General features: G+C 48.6%; 1 protein-coding gene across 16 annotated transcripts in view; it reads right to left on the reverse strand.

Moving 5' to 3' along the window:
- RYR1 (ryanodine receptor 1) overlaps positions 1-27,783 on the reverse strand; it is a 210,868-nt gene that overhangs the window by 72,564 nt on the left and 110,521 nt on the right. For all 16 annotated transcript variants that reach the window (XM_077932307.1, XM_077932302.1, XM_077932316.1 and 13 more), the window contains 24 exons: positions 26,976-27,162; positions 24,304-24,415; positions 23,942-24,062; positions 23,588-23,757; positions 22,652-22,872; positions 21,078-21,168; positions 20,376-20,516; positions 19,318-19,481; positions 17,935-18,013; positions 17,719-17,808; positions 16,239-16,379; positions 15,277-15,351; positions 15,081-15,156; positions 14,835-14,958; positions 12,810-12,925; positions 11,769-11,836; positions 9,668-9,789; positions 8,411-8,460; positions 8,068-8,128; positions 6,906-7,144; positions 5,425-5,506; positions 4,024-4,154; positions 2,816-3,130; positions 2,117-2,357 (listed from right to left, as the gene is read on the reverse strand). In XM_077932307.1, coding sequence (XP_077788433.1) covers positions 2,117-2,357; positions 2,816-3,130; positions 4,024-4,154; positions 5,425-5,506; positions 6,906-7,144; positions 8,068-8,128; positions 8,411-8,460; positions 9,668-9,789; positions 11,769-11,836; positions 12,810-12,925; positions 14,835-14,958; positions 15,081-15,156; positions 15,277-15,351; positions 16,239-16,379; positions 17,719-17,808; positions 17,935-18,013; positions 19,318-19,481; positions 20,376-20,516; positions 21,078-21,168; positions 22,652-22,872; positions 23,588-23,757; positions 23,942-24,062; positions 24,304-24,415; positions 26,976-27,162 — 3,217 coding nt within the window. The remainder of the gene's footprint in view (positions 1-2,116; positions 2,358-2,815; positions 3,131-4,023; positions 4,155-5,424; positions 5,507-6,905; positions 7,145-8,067; positions 8,129-8,410; positions 8,461-9,667; positions 9,790-11,768; positions 11,837-12,809; positions 12,926-14,834; positions 14,959-15,080; positions 15,157-15,276; positions 15,352-16,238; positions 16,380-17,718; positions 17,809-17,934; positions 18,014-19,317; positions 19,482-20,375; positions 20,517-21,077; positions 21,169-22,651; positions 22,873-23,587; positions 23,758-23,941; positions 24,063-24,303; positions 24,416-26,975; positions 27,163-27,783) is intronic.

The following is a 27,783-nucleotide window of genomic DNA, read 5'->3' on the forward strand; positions in this document are numbered from 1 at the left end:
CCAATGCCTAAGCCAATACCGCTCATCACCTGTAACCAATCAAGTTGTGGCCTTTTTTAGCCCATTAACCTTAATAATTGCGTCATGTGTCATTATTTCCGACTGGGGGAGTCGGGAACTCGCCACGCAAGTCTGCCTGCAGCTTGCGAGTGTGGTATCTGAAAGAGGGACTCAGGCAGAAACACCAGGCACCTTACTCCTTGCACCGCTGGAGAACTTCTCAGACACACCGAGACATTATTAGCCACTGGGAGGGGTGGCTAACACCCCAGAGGACAGGATCACACTTCAAAACGACCTTGACAGATTAGAGAACTGGGCCAAAACAAACAAGATGAACTTTAACAGGGAGAAATGTAAAGTATTGCACTTGGGCAAAAAAAATGAGAGGCACAAATACAAGATGGGGGACACCTGGCTTGAGAGCAGTACATGTGAAAAGGATCTAGGAGTCTTGGTTGACCACAAACTTGACATGAGCCAACAGTGTGACGCGGCAGCTAAAAAAGCCAATGCAATTCTGGGCTGCATCAATAGGAGTATAGCATCTAGATCAAGGGAAGTAATAGTGCCACTGTATTCTGCTCTGGTCAGACCTCACCTGGAGTACTGTGTCCAGTTCTGGGCACCACAGTTCAAGAAGGACACTGACAAACTGGAACGTGTCCAGAGGAGGGCAACCAAAATGGTCAAAGGCCTGGAAACGATGCCTTATGAGGAACGGCTAAGGGAGCTGGGCATGTTTAGCCTGGAGAAGAGGAGGTTAAGGGGTGATATGATAGCCATGTTCAAATATATGAAAGGATGTCATATAGAGGAGGGAGAATGGTTGTTTCTGCTGCTCCAGAGAAGTGGACACGGAGCAATGGATCCAAACTACAAGAAAGAAGATTCCACCTATACATTAGGAAGAACTTCCTGACAGTGAGAGCTGTTCGACAGTGGAATTTGCTGCCAAGGAGTGTGGTGGAGTCTCCTTCTTTGGAGGTCTTTAAGCAGAGGCTTGACAACCATATGTCAGGAGTGCTCTGATGGTGTTTCCTGCTTGGCAGGGGGTTGGACTCGATGGCCCTTGTGGTCTATTCCAACTCTATGATTCTATGATTAGCTCAATCTCTGCCGTGCTGCAGTGCCACCCCCTGTGGTGGCCAGAGCTGGAACTCTGTGATTGGAGGAACCAACAGGAGCCTCGCCAACTCGCTTGCTCCAAGCTGTGCTGTTGAGTCTGAGTAACTGGGATATGGAGCAACAGCACAGGCTGCTTGCCCTGGACCCCATCTTTGACTACGTTCCTGTCTCTGAACTCATGGTTCTCATCTCCCCAACCTGGTACTTGACGACTGGTGTGACAATTGATGACCTCCTTCTACCGGTCCACAATAGAAAGTGTCCTCTCACTGTGTCCTCACAGTGTGGTATGTTGGCTTGACAGCCACGGACGGAAAGTCTTTACAGAGGATGGTGAACACAGCTCATGATATCATGGGCTGTCCCCTGAGCCCGCTAGATGACATCGCAAGGGACCGTTGCCTTAGGAGAGTGAGAAAAATTCTCAGGGACGATTCACACCCCGGCCAGCACCTCTTTAATCTACTGCCCTCAGGCAGGAGATATAGAAGAATAATCAGTCGTACCAACAGGCTAAAAAAACAGTTTCTATCCGTGGGCTGTTAGGCTGCTGAATGGAAAATAACATAGTGCAACTGACTTTCAGGGTTGGTGTGTTGTACGACAAGCACACAGAGTGCAATAAAATTGAGTGTTTGTGTGTGTGGGGGGGGAGGCTTGGTTAATTTCATTGTACACAGGTTGTACATTGACAATAACGGTATTATTATTATTATTTAACCTAGTGGAATTTATGTGAGGACTAGACTGATGTTCAAACAACGCAGCAGTAAAGTTCAAGGACCCAGGGATGTGTGGAACAGGGTAGTGAGGGGTGTAGCCTGGGAAGAGGGAGTGTGGCCTGGGGAGAGGGCCAGAGAGAGGGAGAGAGAGGGGGGGGAGAGGGAGACCTGGAGGCCGCATTTGGCCCCTGGGCCCAAGGTTCCCCACCTCTGTTGTAAACCTGTGTTGATGCAAGCGTTAACGCCCTGTGCAAAATCCAAAGTACCTGCTGTTGTCAACGTAGCGGATGAGCAGAGGGTATAGGGCATAGAGATCGCGGCAGAGCACAGAGAACTCGTCCCTGATCAGCAGCTCGGCGTCCTCCGACTCGGTCTTGGCCTCCAGCCGCAGCTGGTCCTCCTCAGCCACCACTTTCCCGGACCGCTTCTTCAGCTTCTCCATGGTCGGAATGAAATGGGAGCGGAGAAGTTCCGGCTTGGCCTTGCTGACGATGGGCTGAGCAAAGACTACGTGGGGAAGAATTAAGAAGATGGGGCTTCGGATGAGAAAAAGTGCCTCAAATCCCACATAAATGGCCTCGGTCCAGTATATCTGAAGGAGCGTCTCCACCCCCATCGTTGTACTCGGACACTGAGGTCCAGCACCGAGGGCCTTCTGGCGGTTCCCTCACTGCGAGAAGCCAAGTTACAGGGAACCAGGCAGAAGGCCTTCTTGGTGGTGGCACCCACCCTGTGGAACACCCTCCCACCAGATGTCAAAGAGAACAACTACCAGACTTTTAGAAGACATCTGAAGGCAGCCTTGGTTAGGGAAGCTTTTAATGTTTGATGTATTTTAATATTTTTTGGGAAGCTGCCCAGAGTGGCTGGGGAAGCCCAGCCAGATGGGCAGGGTATAAATAATAAAATTATTATTATCATTATTATTATTATTCACATCCTCCCTGTTCTCTGACCCTCCGTACCTGCCAACCGCTTCATCCAGGAAGCTTCGTCGATGCCCAGGTTGTTGACGATGATCTTCAGGATGTTGCCCAGCAAGGTGTTGAGTTGGTCAGAGGTCACATCCGTGCACCAGGGCCCCTGGGGGTTGGTTTCAGGGCCCCGCTCCCACCAGCGGGGCAAGTAGTTGCAGAGCATCGGCAGGGTGACCTCAATCACATGCGGCATCTCGGTGTAGCGGGCCCCTGACTCCGCCAGCCCGCTGATGTCCTTCATCAGCTTGTCCAGGATAGGGATGTCTGGGCACATCTCCTCCACGCGGTTTGGAAGGCCTAGGACTGGGGAAACAAAGCGGGAGGGCATGAAACCCCTTGGATTGGGAACAGAGGAGGTGCAAAACGACCCACACGTTCAAGGAAAGCGTTTAATGTTTAATAGACTATTGTATTTTAATATTTTGTTGGAAGCCGCCCAGAGCGGCTGGGGAAACCGAAATGATATACAACGAATTGAAGAAAATGTTCCATTTAACATTTGTTAAAAAACCTGAAGCATTAGGGATTGTAAGGAAAGAGCTGCCAAAAAAGCTGAAAAACATCTTCATGTATGCGACAACGGCTATGAGAGTTCTGGTAGCACAAGGATGGAAGACTGAAGAAACCCCAACTAAAGAATCACAACAAGAAAAATTGATGGATTATGCAGAACTGGCAAAACTAACATACAAGCTACGGGGCAAGGATAACTGTGACTTTAAAGAAGAATGGAAACCCTTTACAAAGTATTTGAAGACGCAACAAAGCAAAGTGGACTCCTTGGCTGGCTTTGAATAAGCATTCACAAACTTTTTATTGATAATAATCAGCTAAATAGTTTGAGGATTTATACAACTGTGTAACATGCAGAAAACAGCATTTTTAGAGAAATCAAAGACTGGAACTGAGGGAAGTCGGGGGGTGGGGGGTGAGTTCTGTGGGGGGAGGGAGGGGGAGGGAGGGAAAATATGGGGGAAAATAAGGATGATACGTTTCTGGATAATATGTTTTGTTTTAATTTTGAATAAAAGCTATTTAAAACAAAAACAGAGTGGCAGGGGAAACCCAGCCAGATGGGCAGGAAATAAATAAATAAATAAATAAATAAATAAATAAATAAATAAATAATAATAATTATTATTATTATTATTATTATTATTATTATTATTGAAAGGCAGGTGGAAAGAGGCACTCACTTGCTCGCTCCCTGGGTGATTTGGTTGTGTAAACGGAGAAGGGGTTGTATTCGTTGAGATGAGGCTCCAGGAAGGCCACGGGCATTGCTGCTGCCAGCCGCGCCAAGCATTCACCAAGTTGCGGACGCTGCCTGCAGAGTTGGAGGAGACAGGCAAGGAGAAGTGAGAGGCACTGAAAGCGAAAGGTGCTCTGCCTAACAATTTAACTTGGAAGGTACTGGTTCAATAACGCTCAAAAGGAAGGTTTGGACAATGAATGATTGGGAGTTGCTGCGCCACTAAACTTCAGATAACAGACTTGGACAACATCCCAGATTGGAATGGAGTCAGAGGAAGTTGCGCTGATAAAAAGGCAGTTGGAAAAATATGTACTAATAAAGCTGTATTCGACGGATGAAAGTATATGATGTTTGACATGATTGAGAATCGTGGACTGAGGGATGGAGAATTGTAAAGCGTCAAAATCGAGATGGGGAAAATATGGAAACAACGAGTAGAGGCAGGACTGAGATGTGGAGATACCTTATTCTTTGCTCTATAGGACGCACCTTTTCCCCTCCAAAAATTAAGGGGAAATGTGTGTGCATCCTATGGAGCGAACGCAGGCTCCTTGGCTTCAGCGATAGCAATGCGAAGCCTCCGAAGCGCAGCGGGAGCGCTCCCTCCGCGCTCTGGAGGCTTTGCGTTGCTTTCGCTGAAGCCTGGAGAGCGAAAGGGGTTGGTGCGCACCGACCCCTCTCGCTCTCCAGGTTTCAGTGATAGCTGCCTGAAGCCTCTGGGACACAGTGGGAGGTCCCGCTGCGCTCCGGAGGCTTCGGGTTCCTTTTGCTGAAGCCGGGAGAGCAAGACTCTCCCGGCTTCAGCAGAGAGGGAGAGCTGCACAGCGCCCCTTCAGCCAAGCGGGAGGAGAAATGGAAGGGGCTCCGTTTCTTCTGCCGCTTCGCTGAAGGGGCGCTGAGCAGAGAGGGGGAGAATTTTTTTTCTTGTTCTCCCCGTCTAAAACAAGGTGCGTCTTATAGAGCGAAAAATACGGTAAGCTTCAGAGATCCAGACCTTGGGGAGCTCTGAAAAATTAATAATTATAATTTGGACTATAATTTGATCTTTTTTATTTTAGTTTTTATTTATGATCTGGATATATTAATTGGATGTTTTTTATTGGAAAATCAATAAAAAGGATTTTTAAAAAGAAAGAAAAGAAAGCGAAAGGTGCTCTTTGTTTCCATTGCAAACCCTTGCTCATCCCACAATGGGTGATTTGGGTTCCGAATTATGTTCCCCACCCTGATTGTGTGAACTTTGGTGATGGGCTCTACCTCCTCTGGGCATAAGTAGCGCCCCCCCTCCCCCAATTGCGCACACAGATCCCTTGCTCCAAGATTCTCGTGACAATGCGCTCACCTCTCCACATAAGGGTTTTTGGTAGTGCCCAAGGAATAGATGCTGCATAGAGTTCGGTAGCAGGACACCTGCACGTCATCCACTGCGGGGACACACAGAAAAACGGGTGTTGGTTTCAGGACCAGATACATACGGCTTCTCCTTCTTACAGTTCTCTTTTGTCAGAGATACGAACCTCCGGTTTCCCCAACTACATCGCCTCGGATGTATCCTGGGGTTCGGCCAAGACCACCAGGCCCCTCACTACCACCTCTGCTACACCCCAAAAAACTGGGTGGAGGGAAGTCTATGTTTTTATGTATTTTTGGTGTGTTATTTTTATTTTATTTTTTCTTTTGTGTAATTTGTTATTTTTCTTTTTTTGCTTGTGATATTGTTTGGTTTACGTTACTGCAATTCAATAAAGTGTTTATTTTTTTAAAAAAAACACACAACTAGGCTCCATTTACACTAGGGATGGTCTAACCTGTCCTCTTCAATTTCTCAGTTTTCAATGAAGCACTTTTCCCCAACAGTTTGCAACCATTATTATTTCTCCAAGTCTTCATTAATGTTGGTTTCTCCCAATATATGCAGATTTCTATGCCGTTCGGCTTCGTGTATTTATTTTTTTAAAACTTCCCTGCTAATAAAATGCTGCTTCTTCTTTTGTATGTTATTTTCACCTATACATGGATCTTTGTGCGTGCCTTTCCCCACATATAAGTATTTGGGCACACGATAATTGGTTGGGAAGCCGCTTCACAAAATGCGAAAGATAGAAGAAGAGTTTGGATTTGATATCCCGCTTTATCACTACCCGTAGGAGTTTCAAAGCGGCTAACAATCTCCTTTTCCCTTCCTCACCCACAACAAACACTCTGTGAGGTGAGTGGGGCTGAGAGACTTCAGAGAAGTGTGACTGGCCCAAGGTCACCCAGCAGCTGCAGGTGGAGGAGCGGGGAAGCAAACCCGGTTCCCCAGATTACGAGTCCACCGCTCTTAACCACTACACCACATTTCGGTTTCATGTACAGTGGTACCTCGGGTTAAGTACTTAATTCATTCTGGAGGTCTGTTCTTAACCTGAAACTGTTCTTAACCTGAAGCACCACTTTAGCTAATGGGGCCTCCCGCTGTGCCACCAGAGCACGATTTCTGTTCTCATCCTGAAGCAAAGTTCTTAACCTGAAGCACTATTTCTGGGTTAGCGGAGTCTGTAACCTGAAGCGTATGTAACCTGAAGCGTATGTAACCCGAGGTACCACTGTATTGTTTTGAGGAGTGCAAAACAGCTAGGTTTCCGTTAAACTGCAGAGCGAACCAAATTTCTTCCTCACCCCTAAATCACCATCCTTGCCCTGGTGCGATCAGTGTAGCCTACGCAGCTCATTCAAGGCCTGGTTGCATTGCTAACAGCAACCAACCTATTCAGGCCTATCCATGCCTCGAAGCCCAGCTCCACCCACACATCCCCCCTGCTGCTTCAATCGTTTGCTCACAGATGACGTCATCCCCAAACTGGTGCTGGGCGATGTGCTCGAAGATGGAGGTCAGCACCGGCAGCAGGACCACGGTGGTGTAGGTGATGTTCTGGCCCACGCCCTTGACCTGGGTGCGGGACTGCGACACTTTGCCCAGCTTGAGGTTCTCCACCATCTTCTCAATGTCGTCTGAGGCCCCTTCAAAGAAAGAGCGCAGGCCGGCCTTCACAATCTCAGGCCCCGATTTCATCACTGTCCTGCAGGGAGGAAGTGCCCAGATCAGATTTGCACAGGGTTACGAACAAGGAGGCCCTACATACTGCCTCATTAGAGTGGCAACATTTAATTGGGTTTATTATTCAATCAGAAGGTCGGCGGTTCGAATCCCCGTGACGGGATGAGCTCCCATTGCTCGGTTGCAGCTCCTGCCTACCTAGCAGTTCGAAAGCACGTCAGAAGTGCAAGTAGATAAATAGGTACCGCTCCCGCGGGAAGGTAAATGGCATTTCCGTGCGCTGCTTTGGTTCACCAGAAGCGGCTTAGTCCTGCTGGCCACATGACCCGGAAGCTGTACGCCGGCTCCCTCGGCCAGTAAAGCAAGATGAGCGCCGCAACCCCAGAGTCGGTCACGACTGGACCTAATGGTCAGGGGTCCCTTTACCTTTACTATAGCTCTGTTTAGAGTAGGTAATGTCTTGATAATATAAATGTTTTAAGTTTTTTGTATCAATCCAGTATATTTTCTTTTAATCATTGAATGATTCTGTGTACAGTGGTGCCTCGCAAGACGAAATTAATTCGTTCTGCGAGTTTTGCCGCCTTGCGATTTTTTTCGTCTTGTGAAGCACGGTGTCGGGAAAGTTTTGGAAAAGCTTCAAAAATCACCAAAGTCTTCAAAAACCTCAAAAAAGGCTACCACACCGCATGCTATGAGTTGCTCCTCGAAGTCAATTCGCAACTGTATTAACGGTGTTAAGAAAAAGGAAACAAACTTGCAAGACGTTTCCGTCTTGCGAAGCAAGCCCATAGGGAAAATCGTCTTGCGAAGCAGCTCAAAAAACAAAAAACCCTTTCGGCTAGCGAGTTTTTTGTCTTGCGAGGCATTCGTCTTGCGAGGTACCACTGTACATTGCAGCAGCCTTTGCCTATGTGCAATAAAACTGACTGACTGACTACTCACCTGGCATCCAAAGAGCGGGCGAGGATGTGCAGGCAGTTAACCACAGCAGCAGCGTCCGTCCCTGGATGGAGACAGAAGACCCAGATTTAGGGCCTGGGTTCAGGAATATGGACTAGATGCACAAGCTAGAGAAATACAGGTGGTGGGAGGAGCAGAAGGGCAGCGGCTTTGTTCATGGCTGAGGTAGCACAGGGTGAGGGAAGTCAGGGTGCAGGAGGGAGAGCAGACTTGTGGGTGCAAAAAAACCCCACTGAGCCGACAAGAGGGAGGAGAAATGAAGAGCAGAGGAGGCTGAGACCGCCTGCCCACCCCAGGACAGGAGCAGAGGAAGGATGCAGCTTACCGAAGAGAGAGACCCGGTGCCTGACCAGGGCTGCCAGTTTGCAGAAAAGGCTGAAGGGCGGAAAAGAGAGAGGTAGAAGGAGAGAATGAAAGAGATTGTTGGAAAGAGGAGTGCACATCGATGGGGAAGAGGGGAGGGCGGACTCGGAGCCTCGGTGAGGCAGCTTGGAGAGGACGGTGTAAATGCCTCTACCTTCCTACATTCATGCACATAAAACCCATATGCACGGCCAGAAGAAGAATGCAAGAGGCAGAATTCAGAGCTAAGGATCTGTTCACAAAACCACTGCCATTTGTTGCAGATTGCAAAGAGTTGGTTTTCCCTGGGAAAGTGACGGAGCAAATGGAAAACTGCTTCCTAGGCATGGGACAAGTGCAGACGAGGTCTCTGAGTTGCTTCACACGCAACCTTTCCCCCCAAAACAGGTGTTTCCAAGTCTCAATAAAAAATGTGCACAAAGACATGTGGCCTGAAATTAATTTTGGGAGGGAAGGGCTTAGGAGTTTTCAAGCAAAGACATTTGATTTGCAAAAAAAATGTGACTTCATATCCTCTCTGCTTGATGGTTCCTCTCCATTTCCCTCAACAAAATTCCCAGTCATGGATGCCGTTGGATCAAGGCTGTTGAGAGGGTTGATGGGTAAATACAATGTTCAAATTTAGGAATTCTGTTTGTAAATTATTATTGCCTTATAGTTAATACACAAGGCTTCCTCTCTCCTCAAAAATCAATCAATCAAACAAACAAACAAACAAAAACCCTCCAAAGTTTTATATTTCAAAGCTGAAATATGCAAATATGTGAAATTTAAAAAGGAGTCCAATTTGGGCAAACTTTGCATTTGCAAAAAGTTTCATCTCAGCTCTAACAAGAGCCATTTTTCACACATTACTGGCTAGCAAACCTTGGTTTGAACGTCTTCTCACAGTGAACCACTGCACATCTGTATAACAAGCATATTTGCAAACACAAGTTTGTCCCCACTTGTCGTTTGCACCTTGCGCTTCTTCAGGGTCACACCTAAGGCAACCAACTTGAAAATGTAACCCAGGCTTCCTCAACCTCAGCCCTCCAGATGTTTTGAGACTACAATTCCCATCATCCCTGACCACTGGTCCTGCTAGCTAGGGATCATGGGAGTTGTAGGCCAAGAACATCTGGAGGGCCGAGGTTGGGGAAGCCTGGTGTAACCCTTTGTGCACACTCGCACACACAGACAAGCATCCAGTCCTTTCTGGCGTTTCCTAGGTACTCACCTGGTTATCATCTCCTTCTCCTTGTTGGAGGCATGGCCCCCGCTGCCTAGAACTTTGGCCGGTGTGGACAAGAAGTAGAGGCAGTGATTGGTGAAGTACTGGTTGATGAGGGGCAGCAGGATCTGAAAGGGGGAATAAATATTAAATAAGACGAGGTGCAAGGGACGCGGGTGGCGCTGTGGGTAAAACCTCAGCGCCTAGGGCTTGCCGATCGCATGGTCGGCGGTTCGAATCCCCGCGGCGGGGTGCGCTCCCGTAGTTCAGTCCCAGCTCCTGCCCACTTAGCAGTTCGAAAGCACTCTTAAGTGCAAGTAGATAAATAGGGACCGCTTACTAGCGGGAAGGTAAACGGCGTTTCCGTGTGCGGCTCTGGCTCACCAGAGCAGCTTCGTCACGCTGGCCACGTGACCCGGAAGTGTCTGCAGACAGCGCTGGCTCCCGGCCTCTAGAGTGAGATGAACGCACAACCCTAGAGTCTGTCAAGACTGGCCCGTACGGGCAGGGGTACCTTTACCTTTACTAAGATGAGGTGCAGGTTTGTGATGTATTTTGGGCCGGGTTTAAACTCAAGAATGTCTGCTAGGACAAAGAGGCAGTCACCTCTCTCCTCCCCACTGGTCTGGGGTGGTGGTGGCTGGAATTACCCCCAGAACAGCACAGGGCAGAGGGAGAGGGGGGATTTGTTCCATCGGGCGAGCAGAAACCCTTGTGCTAATGAGACCAGCTCCTTAGCATTACGTCGGATTCATCCCCATGTACCTCGGGTTAAGTAATTAATTCGTTCCGGAGGTCCGTTCTTAACCTGAAACTGTTCTTAACCTGAAGCACCACTGTAGCTAATGGGGCCTCCCGCTGCTGCTGCGCCGCCAGAGCACGATTTCTGTTCTCATCCTGAAGCAAAGTTCTTAACCCGAGGTACTATTTCTGGGTTAGCAGAGTCTGTAACCTGAAGCGTATGTAACCCGAGGTACCACTGTACTTGCTTTACAAAGGTCATTTCGTTGTTGGTTTTTATGCCACTCACTGCCACGATATGAAGAGGGAAACGTCAAAAACGACATAGTGAATAAATGTGATTATTTATGTGACGTTTGCAGGTTTAAATTGAAACAACAGTGGACACAATTTGTATTCGCTTTTGTGCTTTCCGTTCCTGACCTCTTGCGTGTGGGATGTAAAAACGTATTGCAGTCAAATACAACATTCCTACAATGCACATGCTGGGGAATGCTTTGTATCACTCAGGAGAAAACTTGCTAGTTCCTCCTGAGCTGGGACAGACTTCCTTTGCATGTGACTGAATGTGGGGGTGGGCCTGTTCTTGGACAGAGGAGCACACGGCCTCCATGTTCTGCTCTTCTTGTTCTCCATTTTGTCTTCCGAAGAGTTAGGAGAAGTGACTGCTGAGTCGCAGTCACTTGAGACTATTTCCCTTAGGGGATTATTCACATAGATATATGTTGTTCTGTAAATTAAGTCTGCCCTCAGGAATCTTATTGTGAACTGGATGATTGTAAGTAAACTAGTTTTATGCTAACTTTAATCAGCTGGCCGTGTCTATTCTTTTAGGAGGGATATAAAAAGGGGTCGTACCAGGAATCCTAAATAGTGAGGCTCAGACGAGCCTGCAACTAGCTAACCGCTGTGTAATTTAAGAGGAGGATTGTTTAACGACTCTGCTAAATTATAGAACTTGCTAACGCAAGTTAGGAAGGATATCATAAAATAATATACATGCACACGAAAGCTCATACCAATAACAAACTTAGTTGATCTCTAAGGTGCTACTGGAAGGAATTTTTTTATTTCCCCCTCACAAAGGGTTATGGGCCCAGAACACTTCCACTGCGTAATTTAAAAGGGGGGTTGTTTAACAACTCTGCTAAGTTATAGAACTTGCTGACGCAAGTTAGGAAGGATATCATAAAATAATATATCCTCTCTGGCTTCCCTAAACATCCCCACATGGCAAACGTGCAAGTCACTGCTCCTGTTTTCAGTTCCGATGGAATTCACCAACTTCACTAAGTACAGCTGATGCTCTGTTTAGGGAGCATCCCCAGTCCCCAAGGCAAAGAGGAAGAGAGAAAGGTCGACTTACCTTGGCAAAGAACTTGATCTCTTGTTCATGAGGGGATTTCTCCACCCGGCCACTGCTTACCACGGCGTCTGAAGCAGGAAGAATCCCAGTGAGTTCCACCAAGGTGTGAGAAGCGGGAGGGATAAGGCACACTCACATGCAACAAATGCACACCCGTGTCCCTAACCCTGAGCAATTGAGAAAAGGAGCTGGCTTCCAGACAGGTGACTTACTGAGCATTCGTCCTGCCTGGTTAGCACAAAGTTCGCAGGGTGGTTTGAGTTATTTATTTATTGAGTATTAATCCCGATTCCTTTGCAGCAAGATAAGGTGACATAGTGTCAAGCCAGTTACCCCAGTGCACCAAAAAAAATCCTGCTCTGGGGGTGAGAGAGTGAGTTTGCTGCGCAAGGGCAACAGGTCAGTCCGAATTTGGTGGTATGGTGCTGAATCCCAGCCAAAAACAAGGACTGGTTGGATGCATTCCAAAACGGTTTGGTCTTTGCCCAGCGATCAGTAAAAGGCTCATCCAGACTTCATTCTGTGCCATGCTTCTAGGCGCGGGTCCCAACGCTTTATGCTCTTTACTGTTGAGTCGGAGCAAATGGCAATCCGTAGAAGACCTGATTTGCCATTTGTTGCAATTCAGCATTAAAGAGTGTGTTTTTCCCCCTGGGGAAAGCAGGGGAAGCACTTGGACATAGACCTTTGCCTAGAAAGCACAGTGAGGATGAGCCCAAAGCTTCAAAACAGAACGCAATGCAGACTCACACTTCCCAACCGCATTTGACAAAGCGAATCCATGTGTCCTTATCCCTATACACTAACATGCTTTAACTGCTGTCCCCTTCCCAGAACTGAGAACAGAATCCCGGAGTTCTGGCTCAACTGGCTTTGCTACAATAGTCTCCATTCCCATCCTAAGTGAGCTGAAACAGCTCATTCTAAAGCTCTCTTCTTCCCCACCTACAGGGTCCCTGGAGGTCTGGAGCGCTACAGGGGTCCGTGTGTAGCTCCTCACAGGTTCCAGGGGTGGGGGGGACATATTCACAGCTCCTTTACCCAGGTGGGCCACAAACTCCTGAGAGATGTCCATCCACTTCAGCAGCTGCTGCAGGAACCCATAGGCAAACCGCTTCTCAATGGACGATGTGTCCAGTTCCATGTCCTTCAGCCCCCTGCGAGAGATAAACAGAAGGCGGAGATAGTGAGACAGGTTTTTGCTGGTACTCTCGACCACCTTGGGTCCCCAGATGTTGTTGGACTACTACTCCTATCATCCCCAACTGCTGGCCCTTCTCTCTCTCTCTCTCTCTCTCTATATATATATATATATATTTATCAGTTTTTTTAACATATCATTTTCAACAGCAATTAAACATACTTTTACATCTTATTCAAACTTTTGACTTCCATCAATCCTCTCTGAAAAATTTCCAGTCTAATCTCTCAGTATGTATTTCTTATCTTCCCTGTTACATTTCAAACTCATAACCAATATCTCTATCTTTTCCTACTTTGTAACACTTTGTATATTTCTCCTTACAAAACTTCTTGTAGTCCTACTAGCGCAATTTGTTGATTACAGTTGCTCTTCAAATAATTCATATACTTCTTCCAATCTTCTGTAAATCTCTGGTCCCGCAGGTTTCGAATCCTTCCTGTCATTTTGTCCAATTCTGCATAGTCCGTTAATTTCGTCTGCCATTCTTCTTTCGATGGAATTTCTTCTTGTTTCCATTTCTGGGCTAACAATACTCTTGCCTCAGTTGTTGCATATAAAAACAATTTAACATCTTGCCTATTAATGTCCTGACCTATAATACCAAGTAAAAACGCTTCTGGTTTTTTTAACCAGAAGTGGCCCTTCTGACTACAGATGTGCTGCAGATGATAGGAGTTGTAGCACAACAACATCTGGGGACCCCAGAGAAGCCAGGTTTTCAAAAGAGGCAAAGCATAATGTGTTTGTGTGTGCATCCGTGCATATATTTCTGCTTTCTTTTTTTAAAATGTTGGCGCTATTATAGTCTGTTCCATCACTATTTTCTTAATGGATATTTTAGACCATTTTATGTAAACTACTTAAGGGATTAAATAAAAAAATTACAAAGCAGCATATAAATTTTGCTAAATAAAATAAAGCAGATAATTGCTAGGGGTGCTGTGAAATCCTTCCTGACCCTCCTCCCCTATAATGAGTTGCAAAAAGGGACTGTCTGTGGTAAAACCCTAAACTGGTTAAACTGGCTTTATTGTTATTTAATAATTTCAACCAGATCATACATTAGTAAGTATAGGGATTTAAATGTTACCACCAATACCTTGAACTTGACCCAGTAGCAGATTAGCAGCTAGCGCAAATCCCACAGGCAGGGTGGTTATCCCTAGAGCAGGCATCCCCAAACTCAGCCCTCCAGCTGTTTTGGGACTACAACTCCCATCACCCCTAGCTAACAGGGCCAGTGGTCAGGGATAATAATAATAATAATAATAATAATAATAATAATAATAATAATAATTTATTATTTATACCCCGCCCATCTGACTGGGTTTCCCCAGCCACTCTGGGCAGCTTCCAACACATTATTAAAATACGGTAATGCCTCAAACATTAAAAGCTTCCCTAAACAGGGCTGCCTTCAGATGTCTTCTAAAAGTCTGGTAGTTGTTGTTCTCTTTGACATCTGGTGGGAGGGCGTTCCACAGGGCGGGTGCCACCACCGAGAAGGCCCTCTGCCTGGTTCTCTGTAACTTGGCTTCTCGCAGTGAGGGAACCGCCAGAAGGCCCTCGGTGCTGGACCTCAGTGTCTCGGTAGAACGATGGGGGGTGGAGATGCTCCTTCAGATATACTGGAATTGTATTCCTGGAATACTGGAATATACTGGAATTGTATTCCCAATTGTATATGATGGGAATTGCAGTCCCAAAACAGGTGGAGGGCCAAGTTTGGGGGTGCCTGCCCTAGAGCATGTAGCGTACGTTCCCCCATCTTTTTCCTTTTTTATACAGAACATGTCATCACTGTGCATGTGTGTGTGCGCGATCTCGCCCACCCACCCCACCGCGTCTCCTTCCAGGCTCACCTTGTCACTGCATAGCCATTAAGCTGGAGGAATTTGAGCAACTCCTGGGCCTTTTCTCGGTCTCGGGCCTTCTCCTTGGCCGTCAGCGTATCGTAAGGCACCAGCAGGGGATGGGTGCCACCCCCTGGGGGGGGGGAGAGAGAGAGAGAAAGAGGAGGCATGAAGCCTGCTGGGAGGGGGGAAAGGGGAGAGAACAACAGCCTCCGATAAAAGGAAAGGCAAAAAGAAGAAGATGCAGAATCTCACCTTTGGCTTCCAGTTCCAGCTTCTTCTTGCGCCCCCAGGTGTTGTGGTAGTTCTCAGCCAGCTGCTCTGCCATGGCCTGTGGAGAGAGACCAGCGGTGGGGCGAGGAGAAGACGTGGTCAAAAGTGGCAGAAATTATATATTTGGGTAAGTTATGATGACTGAGGAATTTTCCCGCTCTGCTTTGTGCTCACTCACCTGCAGTTCCCTGGAAAGGGTCACTCCAGAAAGGTCAATGGGTTGCGGGTTGTAGCCATGGCTGGGGTCATAGGTCTAAGGGGGGACACATAAGAACAAAGACCGCTCACTGGACGCCATTGCTTTTGCAGTAGCAAAAGGACAAGAAACCCCCCTGGTGAACCTCTCAGGATAAAAAATAGTACAGAAGGTGTCAGGTGTGCGTGCAGGAGCCGGGACCTGTGACCAATAGGACTCTGCAGGACTGGGGCCTTCCTAAGTTTGTTCTGAAGAGGCAAGGTACGGCCACACAGGTGAGGCCGATTGGTAACTCAAAGCACCTGGTGGCAAGAGCCGGGAAGGGATATAAGGTCAGCATTTCCCCCTCAGCTCTTTGCCAGAGCAAGACGTTCCCTACCTTGCTGCGTTTGGTTCCTTGACTCCTTGCTTCTTGACCCTCGGACCCCTGACTTCGTGACTCCTTGCTTCTTGACCCTCGGACCCCTGACTTTGTGACTCCTTGCTTCTTGATCCTAAGACCCCTGACTTCGTTACTCCTTGCTTCTTGACCCTCGGACCCCTGACTTTGTGACTCCTTGCTTCTTGATCCTCGGACCCCTGACTTTGTGACTCCTTGCTTCTTGATCCTTGGACCCTTGGCTTCTTGACTCCCGGCTCTCTGACCCTCGGACTCTTGGCTTCCTGACTCCCGGCTTCTGAACTCCCGTTCCTGCTCCCACCCCGCCATCTTGCCCCCAGTCCCGACGTCCCCAGCCGGGACTTTGATCGCCCGTGAACCGGACCGTGACAGAAGGAGGAAATAGGAAAGGGGGTTAAGAACCCACACAACCCTCTCAAAATTGTGGCCTCCCAAGGGGCTTTTCATAAAAGAAAAAAGCATTCAGGGCAAGAAACATGTAGTATTTCCCCTTAGTTCCAACCCCCAGATGTTTTTTCTCCTCCTAAGACACTTCGGGACAAACCTGGGTTGTTTGTGAGATCTTGCGAGTCTTTTTCTTCTCGGTCTTCTCCTCTTCGCCCTCCCGGGCCTTCTCAACAGTCCATTCCCAAGCGATCATGGCCTTCAGAGACTCCTTGATGGGCCAGCGGTAAATTTCCTTATCCTACAGAAAGGGAAACATCATGTTAAATTTTGGACAGAGAAGGAGAAAAAGGACTATGGCGAAGAATTACCAATCAAATCTAATGCTCACCTTTTTTTGGCCAAATTAGGTTGCGAAAATTAAGGTGCGCGTTAGATTTGATGGCGCATTAGACTCAAGTAAATATGGTAAGCTGTGGTGCCCCATTACATCCTGAGATGGCTATTATGGTCCAGTCTGGCCACATAAGAGGAGAGCTCTCTAACAAGGTGATTGATAGCCAACTGAATATTTCAAAGTCAAATCTCCATCCCCACTCACCATTCCCCCCTCCACCTCTTCCCCCCTTTTCTTCCTAATGTAACACTAACGTCTCAACAAATGAAACCGATCTGTAAAAAAATGTAACTTGAAAAAAAGAGACATTGCACATACTTTTGTAAACCAAGAAAATCTTTAATAAAAATACATTAAAAATATATATCTGCAAGCAAGAAATCCAATTTTCATCTCTTCATTTGAAACTGTTATAACATTCCTAATCTTGTAACCAGCTGGATTCCTGACATTTTAATGATACAAAATATTCATCTGCTACCTGAATAATTATTTCTGCTTTAAAATGCTTAGAAGGTTTAGTCTGATGGACAGTGCCAAAATCCCTTTGGCCAAGGCACAGCCTGACTCCCTCCTTTGGCAATCTTCACAGAACTTCTAGCCCAATGGTTGCCATTAATTTGATTGGAATTAATTTTACAGTGGTGCCTCGCAAGACGAAAAGAATCCGTTCCGCGAGTCTCTTCGTCTTGCGGTTTTTTTGTCTTGTGAAGCAAGCCCATTAGCGGCTTAGCGGATTAGCGCTATTAGCGGCTTAACAGGCTTAGCGGATCAGCTGATAAGCGGCTTAGCGGCTTGGGAAAAAGGGGGGGAAAGGAAAAAAACCCTGCAGGAACTCGCAAGACATTTTCGTCTTGCGAAGCAATCCCATAGGGAAAATCGTCTTGCGAAGCAACTCAGAAATGGAAAACCCTTTCGTCTAGCGGGTTTTCCGTCTTGCGAGGCATTCATCTTGCGGGGCACCACTGTATAATGAAATGATTTTAGAATGTTTTATCATTTTACTGTTAGCCGCTCTGAGCCTGGCTTCGGCTGGGGAGGGCAGGATTTAAATAAAAATTATTATTATTATTATTATTATGCATTTTCTTTTGGTCTAAAATTCTAAATTTCAGATTCAGTTGGTCTGTCAAGCGTCAGAATTCTGCGACATTTGCCCTTAGCTTGCAACTGGACTCGGGAGTCACAACTGGACTTGGGAGTCAAAAGGTTCTTCCCGGCTTCTACAGAGTACAATATTTACCTTTTCCGAGAAAGTTTTGTAAGGGCGCAGCATGGGGTTGGTCTTGGCCTCTTCGTCGACCACCTCCCCAAACGACCAGTTATTCTGAATCTGCAAGTGGGAGATCAAATGGTATCATATCCATTTCTTTCCAAGCAGAGTGAGGCAGAGAGCCTCATCTTCCTGGAGCTTGGAAGGTGTGTGTGGGGGGGGGGGGGTCACTTGGAGGCTCCTTACCTTGTCAAAGGCCCACTTCTCATGGGTATACTCAGCATACTTGTTGATGAAAGAGTCCAGCCTCTCAGGAATGATGACGCTGCAAGAAAGAACAATTTCATCAGATGCGAGGCTGGGCAGTTACAGGGGAGAAGTGACAGGCAGGAGCAGTAACCATACCCGGCCCGGCAACGTTTAATCATCCCCGCCCACTCTCGGCGCTGGAATAAATCCAGGGGAAGAAGGAAATACTGAAAGAGTTAGAGGGCGTTTTTAGCAAGGAGCAGAAAGTGTTAGAATTCCTGCTCCATGATTGCAGTCATGGGATTGTTGTCTATCACATGACGGTGTGTGTTTTGACTCCACAGAGTGGGAAGTGATGGAGACAGGATGTTTGTGTTACTGTGTTCCGTGAAGTGGGACTATAGTCCTTTGTTCTTTTTCTCTTTGCTGTCTGATGCTAGAGAGAGAGAGAGCCATGATGCGGCGCTGCTCCGTGTGTGTTTATATGTAAATAAAGTAGATTAGCCAAAATGCTGAGTTGCTGAGGTCTGTCACGCGAACTGCGCAGACTCTGCGGATCCCTAAGTGTGCCGGTGTCTGTTGGCATCGGTCGCTGTGATGTTCGGGCTGAAGAAAGCTTTTGAAGCTCCCGAACGATCGACCAGGAGGGAGAGAACATGCCAGTCGGGCATGTGACCAGGATCCTACTCGAGTGTAGGACAAGCTCCTGACAGAAAGGCTAAATCCCTCTTCCCCTCTTTCAATCTTTCCCTAAAGGTTCATTGTCTATCCCTTCACTGGCATTACCTCAGCAAGCCTGCTAACGTTTACGTTTATCTTTATTACGCCACAGATCTCACGCCTTTCCTTCAAGGAGCTACAAGTGATATACACGTCCTCCCCGTTTTGCTCCTCACAACAGCCCTGTGAGGTAGGTTAGGCCTGAGAGATGATGACTAGCGTGAGCTTCGCGGCCAAACAGGGATTTGAATCGGCATCCTAACCACTACGCCATGTGCGTCCTTCTGCACTGAGAAGGAGCGTCTCCACCCCCATCGTTCTGCCCGGACGCTGAGGTCCAGTGCCAAGGGCCTTCTGGCAGTTCCCTTGTTGCAAGAAGCTAAGTTACGGGGAACCAGGCAGAGGGCCTTCTTGGTGGTGGCACCCGCCCTGTGGAACACCCTCCCACCAGATGTCAAAGAGAAGAACAACTACCAGACTACCAGAAGACATCTGATGGCAGCGCAGTTTAGGGAAGCTTTTAATGTTTAATAGATTATTGTATTTTAATATTCTGTTGGAAGCCACCCAGAGTGGCTGGGGAAACCCAGCCAGATAGGTGGAGTATAAATAATAAATTATTATTATTATTATTATTATTATTACTTAAACATCACTCACTTGAGGGTCTCCACAGGCTTGGGGTCGAAGTTGCCCTCAGCATCCACAGACGCCTTCTTCTCTGTCTTGGATGAATAGCTGGCATCCACGTAGTCAGGGGGGAGGGCCCCTGCGATGGCACACAGGCAGGGCATGGCAAGCTTGTACAGGTCAGGGTCAAATTTCTGGGCACCGTGAAGGAGAGAAGCAGCGGTAGGGTGAAGTGGCAGACAGAAAAGAAGAAGACCCACATTCCTGGCCATTCCCCACCCTCCCAACTGAGTTGCCCTTGGCTGTAACCTCCGCTGACAGACACTCATAGCCAAGGGCAGCCAGGAAAGAGGGAGACAGATCAGCTGGGAGCCAAAGGTCAGAGGCCAGCTCCAGCAGGCTAAATGCTTGAGCCAGTCAGCCTGAAGGCTGGTCACATAGTAGGGCACAGGAAGAGACTTTAAATATTTTATTATTGGTATATAAGGCCTTATACAGCTTGGGACCAGGCTCCCTCTGTCATTTTATGGAATAATCATTGTAAGGTAAAAAAAGTAAAGGACCCCTGGAAGGTTAAGTCCAGTCAAAGGCGACTATGGGGTTGTAGCGCTCATCTCGCTTTCAGGCCAAGGGAGCCAGCATTTGTCCGCAGACAGCTTTCCAGGTCAAGTGGCCAGCAGGACTAAACTGCTTCTGGCGCAACGGAACACTGTGTCGGAAACAACAGTGCACGGAAACGCCGTTTACCTTCCCACCGCAGTGGTACCTATTTATCTACTTGCACTGGTGTGCTTTCGAACTGCTAGGAAGGCAGGAGCTGGGACAGAGCAATGGGAACTCACCCCATTGCGGGGATTCGAACCGCCGACCTTCTGATCGGCAAGCCCCAAAGGCTCAGTAGTTTAGACCACAGTGCCACCTTTAATAATCATCGTACCATCATAGAAATGGCTTTGTTTGGTGTGGTGTGTAATTTTCTGCATTTTATATTGTGTCTTATTTTACTGCAAAACACTTCACACATCACCCAATTCCCAGGCTGACCCAATGGATCCTACTTAAGATCAAAGTTAGGTACAACTGCTTACCTTGTGGGACAGAGACTCAAAAATGCCCCAGAACAGCTTCCGGGTCAGGTGAAGCTCCTCCTCAGAGGTGACCCCATAGTTGGCCCAGCCAGTGGGAAGGCAGTAGTACTTCCAGCAACGCTCGTAATGATTGGTCAGGAGCTGGGCAGGGTGGAGAAAAGGAGTCAGCAGGGAGAGGGGCTTCCCGTCAAGAACACAATTCCCTTCATCCTCCAGACCAGCCTTTGCCAACCTGGTGCCCTCCCAAAGTTTTAGACTACAAGTCCCATTGGTTCAAACCAGCGCAGCCATGCTAGCTGGGGCTGATGGGAGCTGTAGTCCAAAACACCTGGAGGGCACCAGGGTTTTTTGTTTTTTTGAGCTTCTTTTCAATTTATTTAATCATTTTATCAATACAAACAGCAACCACAAAAAACACATACAACAAAAACCACAATAACACAATTTAACAATTCAGATTTTAGTGCTGATATACCTATAACTACACCTTTTTAACAATATTTCCCCACCTCTCCTCCCCCTACTTTCCGCCTTATCTCTTAAGTAATCCTTCCAGATTTCTTCATATTTATCCATTCTTAATTTGCGTCGATATGCAATTTGTTCGTTTGTAACTAGTCTGTCCAGGTTGGCAAAAGCTGCTGCAGACAGCCTGGTGTGTTCCATATAACAACATCCCCTCCGCACACATGCACTGCTCACCTTCAGAGACATCTTTGCAAACTCATTGAGGATGGGCACATCAAATACCAGCCGGCGCAGGAGATGCTGGAGCATGGAGGGTCTAATATACCTGGAAAAGTAGCCCGCAATGAAATTCCGTGTTTGGGGGACCAAAAATATTAAGGAGCAGGGGTAGGGCGGCTTATAGGAATGATGGTTCTGACACCTGGTCAACCTCTTAAGTGTATTTGTATGGAGCTTCCTCAGAAGGAACATCAGCTGAGACTAGCCAGATAGAGACAAAGGCCATATAGATCCAGATGCAGTTAGAGCATATATAGAGGCAGAGAGACAGAACTATAGCATAGGAAGGAGAGAGAGAAATAGTCACAACAGGTCCTGATGTGAGCATTGACCTTAGCAGAGGCAAATCAGGACAAAAGTACCCTGGACAGCTCCATACAGGGCTCACCTTGAAAAATGAGTGAGAGCGAAGCTTAGATGTTGCTTCAACAGCAGTCACTCTCAGACCAAGCTTTATACACCACCTCTGTCTCATTCCCCCCCCCCCAATTTTCTGTCTCTCTTTTTTAAAGGGGCAGAGCTTTCTCCAGCCGTCGTTTACTCCAGTGCAACGAGGAAGACTCAGGTTGCATTGGTGCAATGCAATGGACCGGAGGGGAAGAAGAAGAGGAGGAGTTTGGATTTGATATCCCGCTTTATCACTACCCGTAGGAGTCTCAAAGCGGCTAACATTCTCCTTTCCCTTCCTCCCCCACAACAAACACTCTGTGAGCTGCATGTGGAGGAGCAGGGAATCAAACCCAGTTCCCCAGATTACGAATCCACTGCTCTTAAACACTAGCTCTGTGAGCTCCTCTTGTGCAAATGCTTCCTCCTCTGAATTCCTCCTCCCAATCTGAATCCCCAGTCTCATTCCCCAAAGAAGGGGAGTCTAACCCCAGGGTCTTGCGAGAACAGAACACATGTGTGCAGCTTAATACGAGAAGCAGACATGACGAAGAAGGAATTTAAGGTCTGCCCAGCTTCCAGAGTCGAAGAGGCAAGTTGTTCACCTGTTGGAATGGTGTTCCATAGTTTTGGGGCCACCCTGAGAAGTCCCCGTCATCATTTACATTCACCTACCTAACTGATCTTGGGTTAAACCACAGAGCCTAGGACTTGCCGATCAGAAGGTCGGCGGTTCGAATCCCCGCGACGGGGCGAGCTCCTGTTACTCAGTCCCTGCTCCTGCCAACCTAGCAGTTCGAAAGCACGTCAAAGTGCAAGTAGATAAATAGGTATCACTCCGGCGGGAAGGTAAATGGCGTTTCCGTGCGCTGCTCTGGTTTCACCAGAAGCGGCTTAGTCATGCTGGCCACATGACCCGGAAGCTGTACACCGGCTCCCTCAGCCAATAAAGCGAGATGAGCGCCGCAACCCCAGAGTCGGCCACGACTGGACCTAATGGTCAGGGTTCCCTTTACCTTTACCTTACCTAACTGATCTTAAGGGCGGGCATTCAAGAAGGACCCCGAAGGACGTGAAGGCAGTGCTTCCGGTAACCCAGGACATAAAAGGTCTACCCTGAAATTAGGGCCCCCCCTCAATACCTGCACAGCGCCATGAGGCACTCTTCAATGACATCACGCTGCGCTTTGGTGAGGGAGCGCCCCCGTGACAGCCGGTAGATGGTGTGCAGCATGGAGTCCACCATGATGGCCCGGTGCTCAGTGCCAGCGAAAAGGGGGGCACACTTGGTGATGAGCGGCAGCACTGCCAGGCACAGGTAGCGATTCATGGCCAGCGCCATCTCCGTGGTGCTGAAGGCAGCCTGCGGCGGGAGAAAGGAAAAATTCAGAAGCGTGGGAGAGGAGAAGGGCCTGTCCGTTTGCATTTCTTAGTGCAGAAAATATTGATCTGATTTCGTTATATATAAAGTAGATTTTTAAGTACCGTATTTTTTGCTCTATAAGACTCACTTTTTGCCTCCTAAAAACTAAGGGGAAATTGTGGCTCTTTGACCTAGGCCTAGGGGCCGGATCTGGCCCAATCATATTCTAAATCCTGGCCATGGACGGTCTGGGAATCAGTGTGTTTTTACATGAGTAGAATGTTGTTATGTACTGAAGTTCTCACCCTGGGCCAGCAGGGGGATACTGTAGATAGTTCAGGTCCACATATGCAAATAAGGGATCGAAAGTGACGTTCAGTGATTGGATAGTTACAGAAAATTGTTACAGTTATGTTGTACTGGAGCTCTATATAAGCAGGCTGACTGAACCCTTCAGTTCAGTTCAGTTCTGTTCTGGCCTGTGAATAAACAAGAGCTGTTTGAAGAATCACTGCGTTGTCTTATTTGCATAACTATCTACAGTATCCCCCTGCTGGCCCAGGGTGAGAACTTCAGTACATAACACAAAGAAAGTCCAGCATCCTGATTTCATAGTGCCCAGCCAGATGCCCCAATGAGAAGCCCCCAAGCAGCAGTCTCCCCCTCATGTGATTCCCAGCCAATAGTATTCATCCCTTCCTATCCCAGCACTCACCGTGTCCAATGAGGCGGCGGCTCTCATGTCCGGCAAGAAGCCCACCTCCAGCACGCTGAGAAGGAAGTCCTGGTTGTCGATGCCGTAGACCCGGTCCAGGAACAACACCATGGGTGCCTTGTGGTCAGGCACAAAGCTCGCGGACATCTTGGGCTCGACAACGCTGCCATCTACGCATGGGCAAGAGAAGAACATTAGCAGGTGGAGGAGAGAGAGAAAGCCAGGCTTCTGGAAGCCGGTTGGGGTTTGGGAAAGCAAGGCAGGCAGAGGAAGGAGCAGCAATTGCACATGGAAGGTTCCGGAAGGGCCCGGAAGGTTCTCTGGACCAGGAGAGGTCCCGCCCGGCCACCGTACCTTTGCCAAACGATGGGATCTGCAGAGGTAGACTGATGACCCCCACAAGATCCTCCAGGGGCACCAAGGAGCGCAAGATGGCCCTGATTCGGAGGGCTTCGCCTTTTCCGGCCTGGATGAGCTGTTGGGATAGAAGGAGGCAAGGCGTGAGGAGGAGCCAGTTGGTTAGGGACCTGATCCAATGCCCACTTTGGAAGAAAGGATGATTGGGGGGGGGGGGTTGAGAGCCAGCAGAGGACTGTGCTGGAGGGTAGGTGGGATCAGTGCAAGGTGAAATGTTGTGGGGGGTTTTTTGGGAGGGGGTTAAAGTGGGCTATCTCTAGCAATGCAGACAGTGAAGGGAGTGGAGCGGTGCTGCTTACATGCATCTCAGGGGCGCAGCGCCCCAGCAAATCGATGAGGGCGGCATAGAAGGACATGATTGCGTTGCCCAAATGCACCCGGTTCTCCTCGTGGGATTCCTCTCCCCCAAATCTGGTAGAGAAAGAAAAAGAGAGAGAGAGAGAGAGTAGGAAAAGGGAAGAGGGAGCATCAGCCATTCATGCAGTGAAGGTAGGGAGCATGGGGGGAGGGGCAAAATAATGAAGCTCTACCCCTAAACAAACAAACAAACAAACAAACAAAAAAACAAACGTGAGAGTAGGGAAAAGGAATGAATACTTGTCACGAAGTGTGTGTGAAAATGAAGCTGCAGCCAGTGAGCTCGGGCAAGTGGTCACTATGTCAGCAGAGTGCAGAATGCGGCCATCAGCTTAGAACAGGGATCAGCAAGGTTTACCTTGCCTGGGCCAGTTCACTCCAGCGGAGACCCCTCACTCCAGCGGAGACTCCATCGCTGGATATTGCGCGTGCGCGATATCCGGTGGTGGAGTCTGCGCAGAAACGATTTCCGGCATCTGCGCAGATGTGATTTCCGGCGCTGTGGAAGCGAGTCCCCGTTCTGCACTGTGCTGGTTTAGTGCAGTGCGCAGGGACTCACCAAGCGGGCAGCTCATGGGCCGGATAAATGACCCCCATGGGCCACTTGTGGCCCATGGGCCTTAGGTTGCCTACCCCTGGCTTTGAATATTGTGGCACTGCCAACAACCCGAATTCTTAGCTTTTACACTGAAAAAAACCACACACAAAAACAGATCAAGGCTCCAGTCCTCCTGAAGGCGGAGGGGAAGTGAAGTGGAGAGGGAAAGGGAGAAGGGAATTTTTTAATTGAGCTAAGAAATCAGGGGGACGCGGGTGGTGTGTGGGTTAAGCTCCAGTTGCTCGGTCCCTGCTCCTGCCAACCTAGCAGTTCGAAAGCACATCAAAGTGCAAGTAGACAAATAGGTACCACTCCGGTGGGAACGTAAACGGCGTTTCTGTGCGCTGCTCTGGTTCGCCAGAAGCGGCTTAGTCATGCTGACTACATGATCCGGAAGCTGTACGCCGGCTCCCTCGGCCAGTAAAGCGAGATGAGCGCCGCAACCCCAGAGCACACGCTGAGCATGTGCAGAAGTGTGGGAAGGTTGTTTGGAACAGCTCTCTGCAGGGACTCAGGCCTGTAGTGAGGGAACCTGGGAAAGCGTCACAGACTCATAGAATTGTAGAGCTGGGAGGGACCACAAGGCCCATCTAGTCCAACCCCCTACAATTCAGGAATATTTTGCCCCGTGTTGGGACTCGAACCCACGACTCTGAGATTAAGAGCCTCATGCTCCACTGACTGAGCTACCAAGGCAGATAGTTGTCAGGCAAGTATTTGACTTGTGCGCTAGCTAGCAAGGCACCTTTTCAACAAGAGAGATAAGCTGGAGCAGGTCACACACTGCTCCTCTGCTCAATGCGCTGAGCAACAAGGGAGCCTCTGCTCCTCTTGCTGTTCCTGGAGAAACAGAACAATTTTGCCTCTGCCTTCACCATCCTTTCCAGCCCGTCCCAGTTTAACAGGAGCTGTTAAATTGGAAAGGGGTGCAGCTCTGTGGCGCTGCCACCTGTTTGCAGGCAGACTGTCCCTGGCATCTTCAATCCCTGGGAATGTCCTGGAGAATCACTGCCAGCCAGTGTAGACAACACAGAGTCAGATGGACCAGGTGTCGGACTTGGCATAAGGCTGCTTCATATATATCTCCAGGCTAAGACCTATAGTTCAGTGGCTGCGCATGTACTATGCATGCATAAGGTCCCATGCTCAATCTACAGCATCTCCAGGTAGGCTAGGAATCTTCCTAGGCCAAACTGCCACTGCCAGTCAGTGTAGGCAGTACTGAGCTACCGTATTTTTCACTCCATAGGATGCACCAGACGATAAGACGCACCTAGTTTTGTGGGGAGAAAAACAAGGGGGGGGGGGATTGAATCCCAGAAGCCAGAACAGCAAGAGGGATCTGGCTTCTGGGATACTGTGTGGCTGTTCTGGCTTCTGGGATAACAGCGCCAAGCCTCTTCAGGGCAGCGGGATGAAGGCTCCCCCTGCCCGGAAGAGGCTAAGGCAGAAGCCAGGACAGGTGCCTCACTGAAGGGGCGCTGCACAGTTATCCCTCTCTGCACAGCGCCACTTCAAGCGAAGCTGGAGAAGGAACAGAAGGAGACCCTTCTGTTCCTCCTCCGGCTTCACAGGACAGGTAAGTCGCTGAAGGGGCGCTGCGCAGATAAGGAGAGCTGCGCAGCGCCCCTTCAGCGACACGGGAGGAGGAATAGAAGGGGCTCCGTTCCTCCTCCTGCTTCGCTGAAGGGGCGCTGCGCACCTCTACCTCTCTGCGCAGCGCCATTCACTCCATAAAACGCACTCACATTTCCCCTTACTTTATAGGTGCGTCTTATGGAGCGAAAAAAGTGCATCTTATGGAGCGAAAAATACGGTAGATGCAAAAATGGTCTGATTCAGTATAGGGCCTGCTTCTATGTTCCTATGAACTGGGCTGTATACCCTCTGGTTCAAGGATGGGGTCTGCATCCCTGGAATGTGTCTGTTAACTCTATGCCCTGCCCACCCAAATTACTCAATGAGCCTGCCCTCCCCGTCAGCATGCACAGCTCCCTCGCCCCTCCCTTCACGCACAGCTCCCGGCGGCGATCTTTCTTGACCGTCGGCCCGTCGCGGGCAGGATCCTGCGAGATCTGGATGGCCTCCTCAATGGCGGCCAACAGCCCATTGCCACCTTCACCCCGTAGGGCGGGGCCAAAACACTCAGGGCGCCGGATCAACAAGCGAACCACCACGTTGGCGTTCTCTTCCACACTCTCGCCTGCGGGGAAGAAGGGAGAACGTTGCATGAACGGGGACAGGGAGGAAGGTTTCTGCATATACACATAAAATTGTAAGGCTGTCGTCATGTTGCAATTTGCATTGCCACCTAGAGAGGTGAGATGAAGGGGAAGGAGTTGGGGAGAGCTGGGAGGGGAGGTCTGGACAAACTGGAAGGGAGGTGTAAAGGGATGGGGGTCATAAGGGAAGGGGGGTTGGCAAAGGGGTTGGTGCACAGGTAGGCTTGGTAACCGAAGCAAGCAGGCATCCTAGTTCCGTATATTTTTGACACAGAAACACCTGGTGGAAACTCTACTTTCTTCGTTATTTCAGCTTTGACTTGCTTCCACAAAGTAAGGATTATACAGTGGTACCTCAGGTTAATTACTTAATCCGTTTCGGAGGTCCGTTCTTAACCTGAAACTGTTCTTAACCTGAAGCACCACTTTAGCTAATGGGGCCTCCTGCTGCCACTGCGCCGCCGGAGCACGATTTCTGTTCTCATCCTGAAGCAAAGTTCTTAACCTGAGGTACTTTTTCTGGGTTAGTGGAGTCTGTAACCTGAAGCGTCTGTAACCCGAGGTACCACTGTATTTCTTACGGTTGTGGCACAAGGTTTAGA

The sequence above is a fragment of the Podarcis muralis genome, chromosome 7 (genome assembly GCF_964188315.1).
Source record: "Podarcis muralis chromosome 7, rPodMur119.hap1.1, whole genome shotgun sequence".
Classification (NCBI taxonomy): domain Eukaryota; kingdom Metazoa; phylum Chordata; class Lepidosauria; order Squamata; family Lacertidae; genus Podarcis; species Podarcis muralis.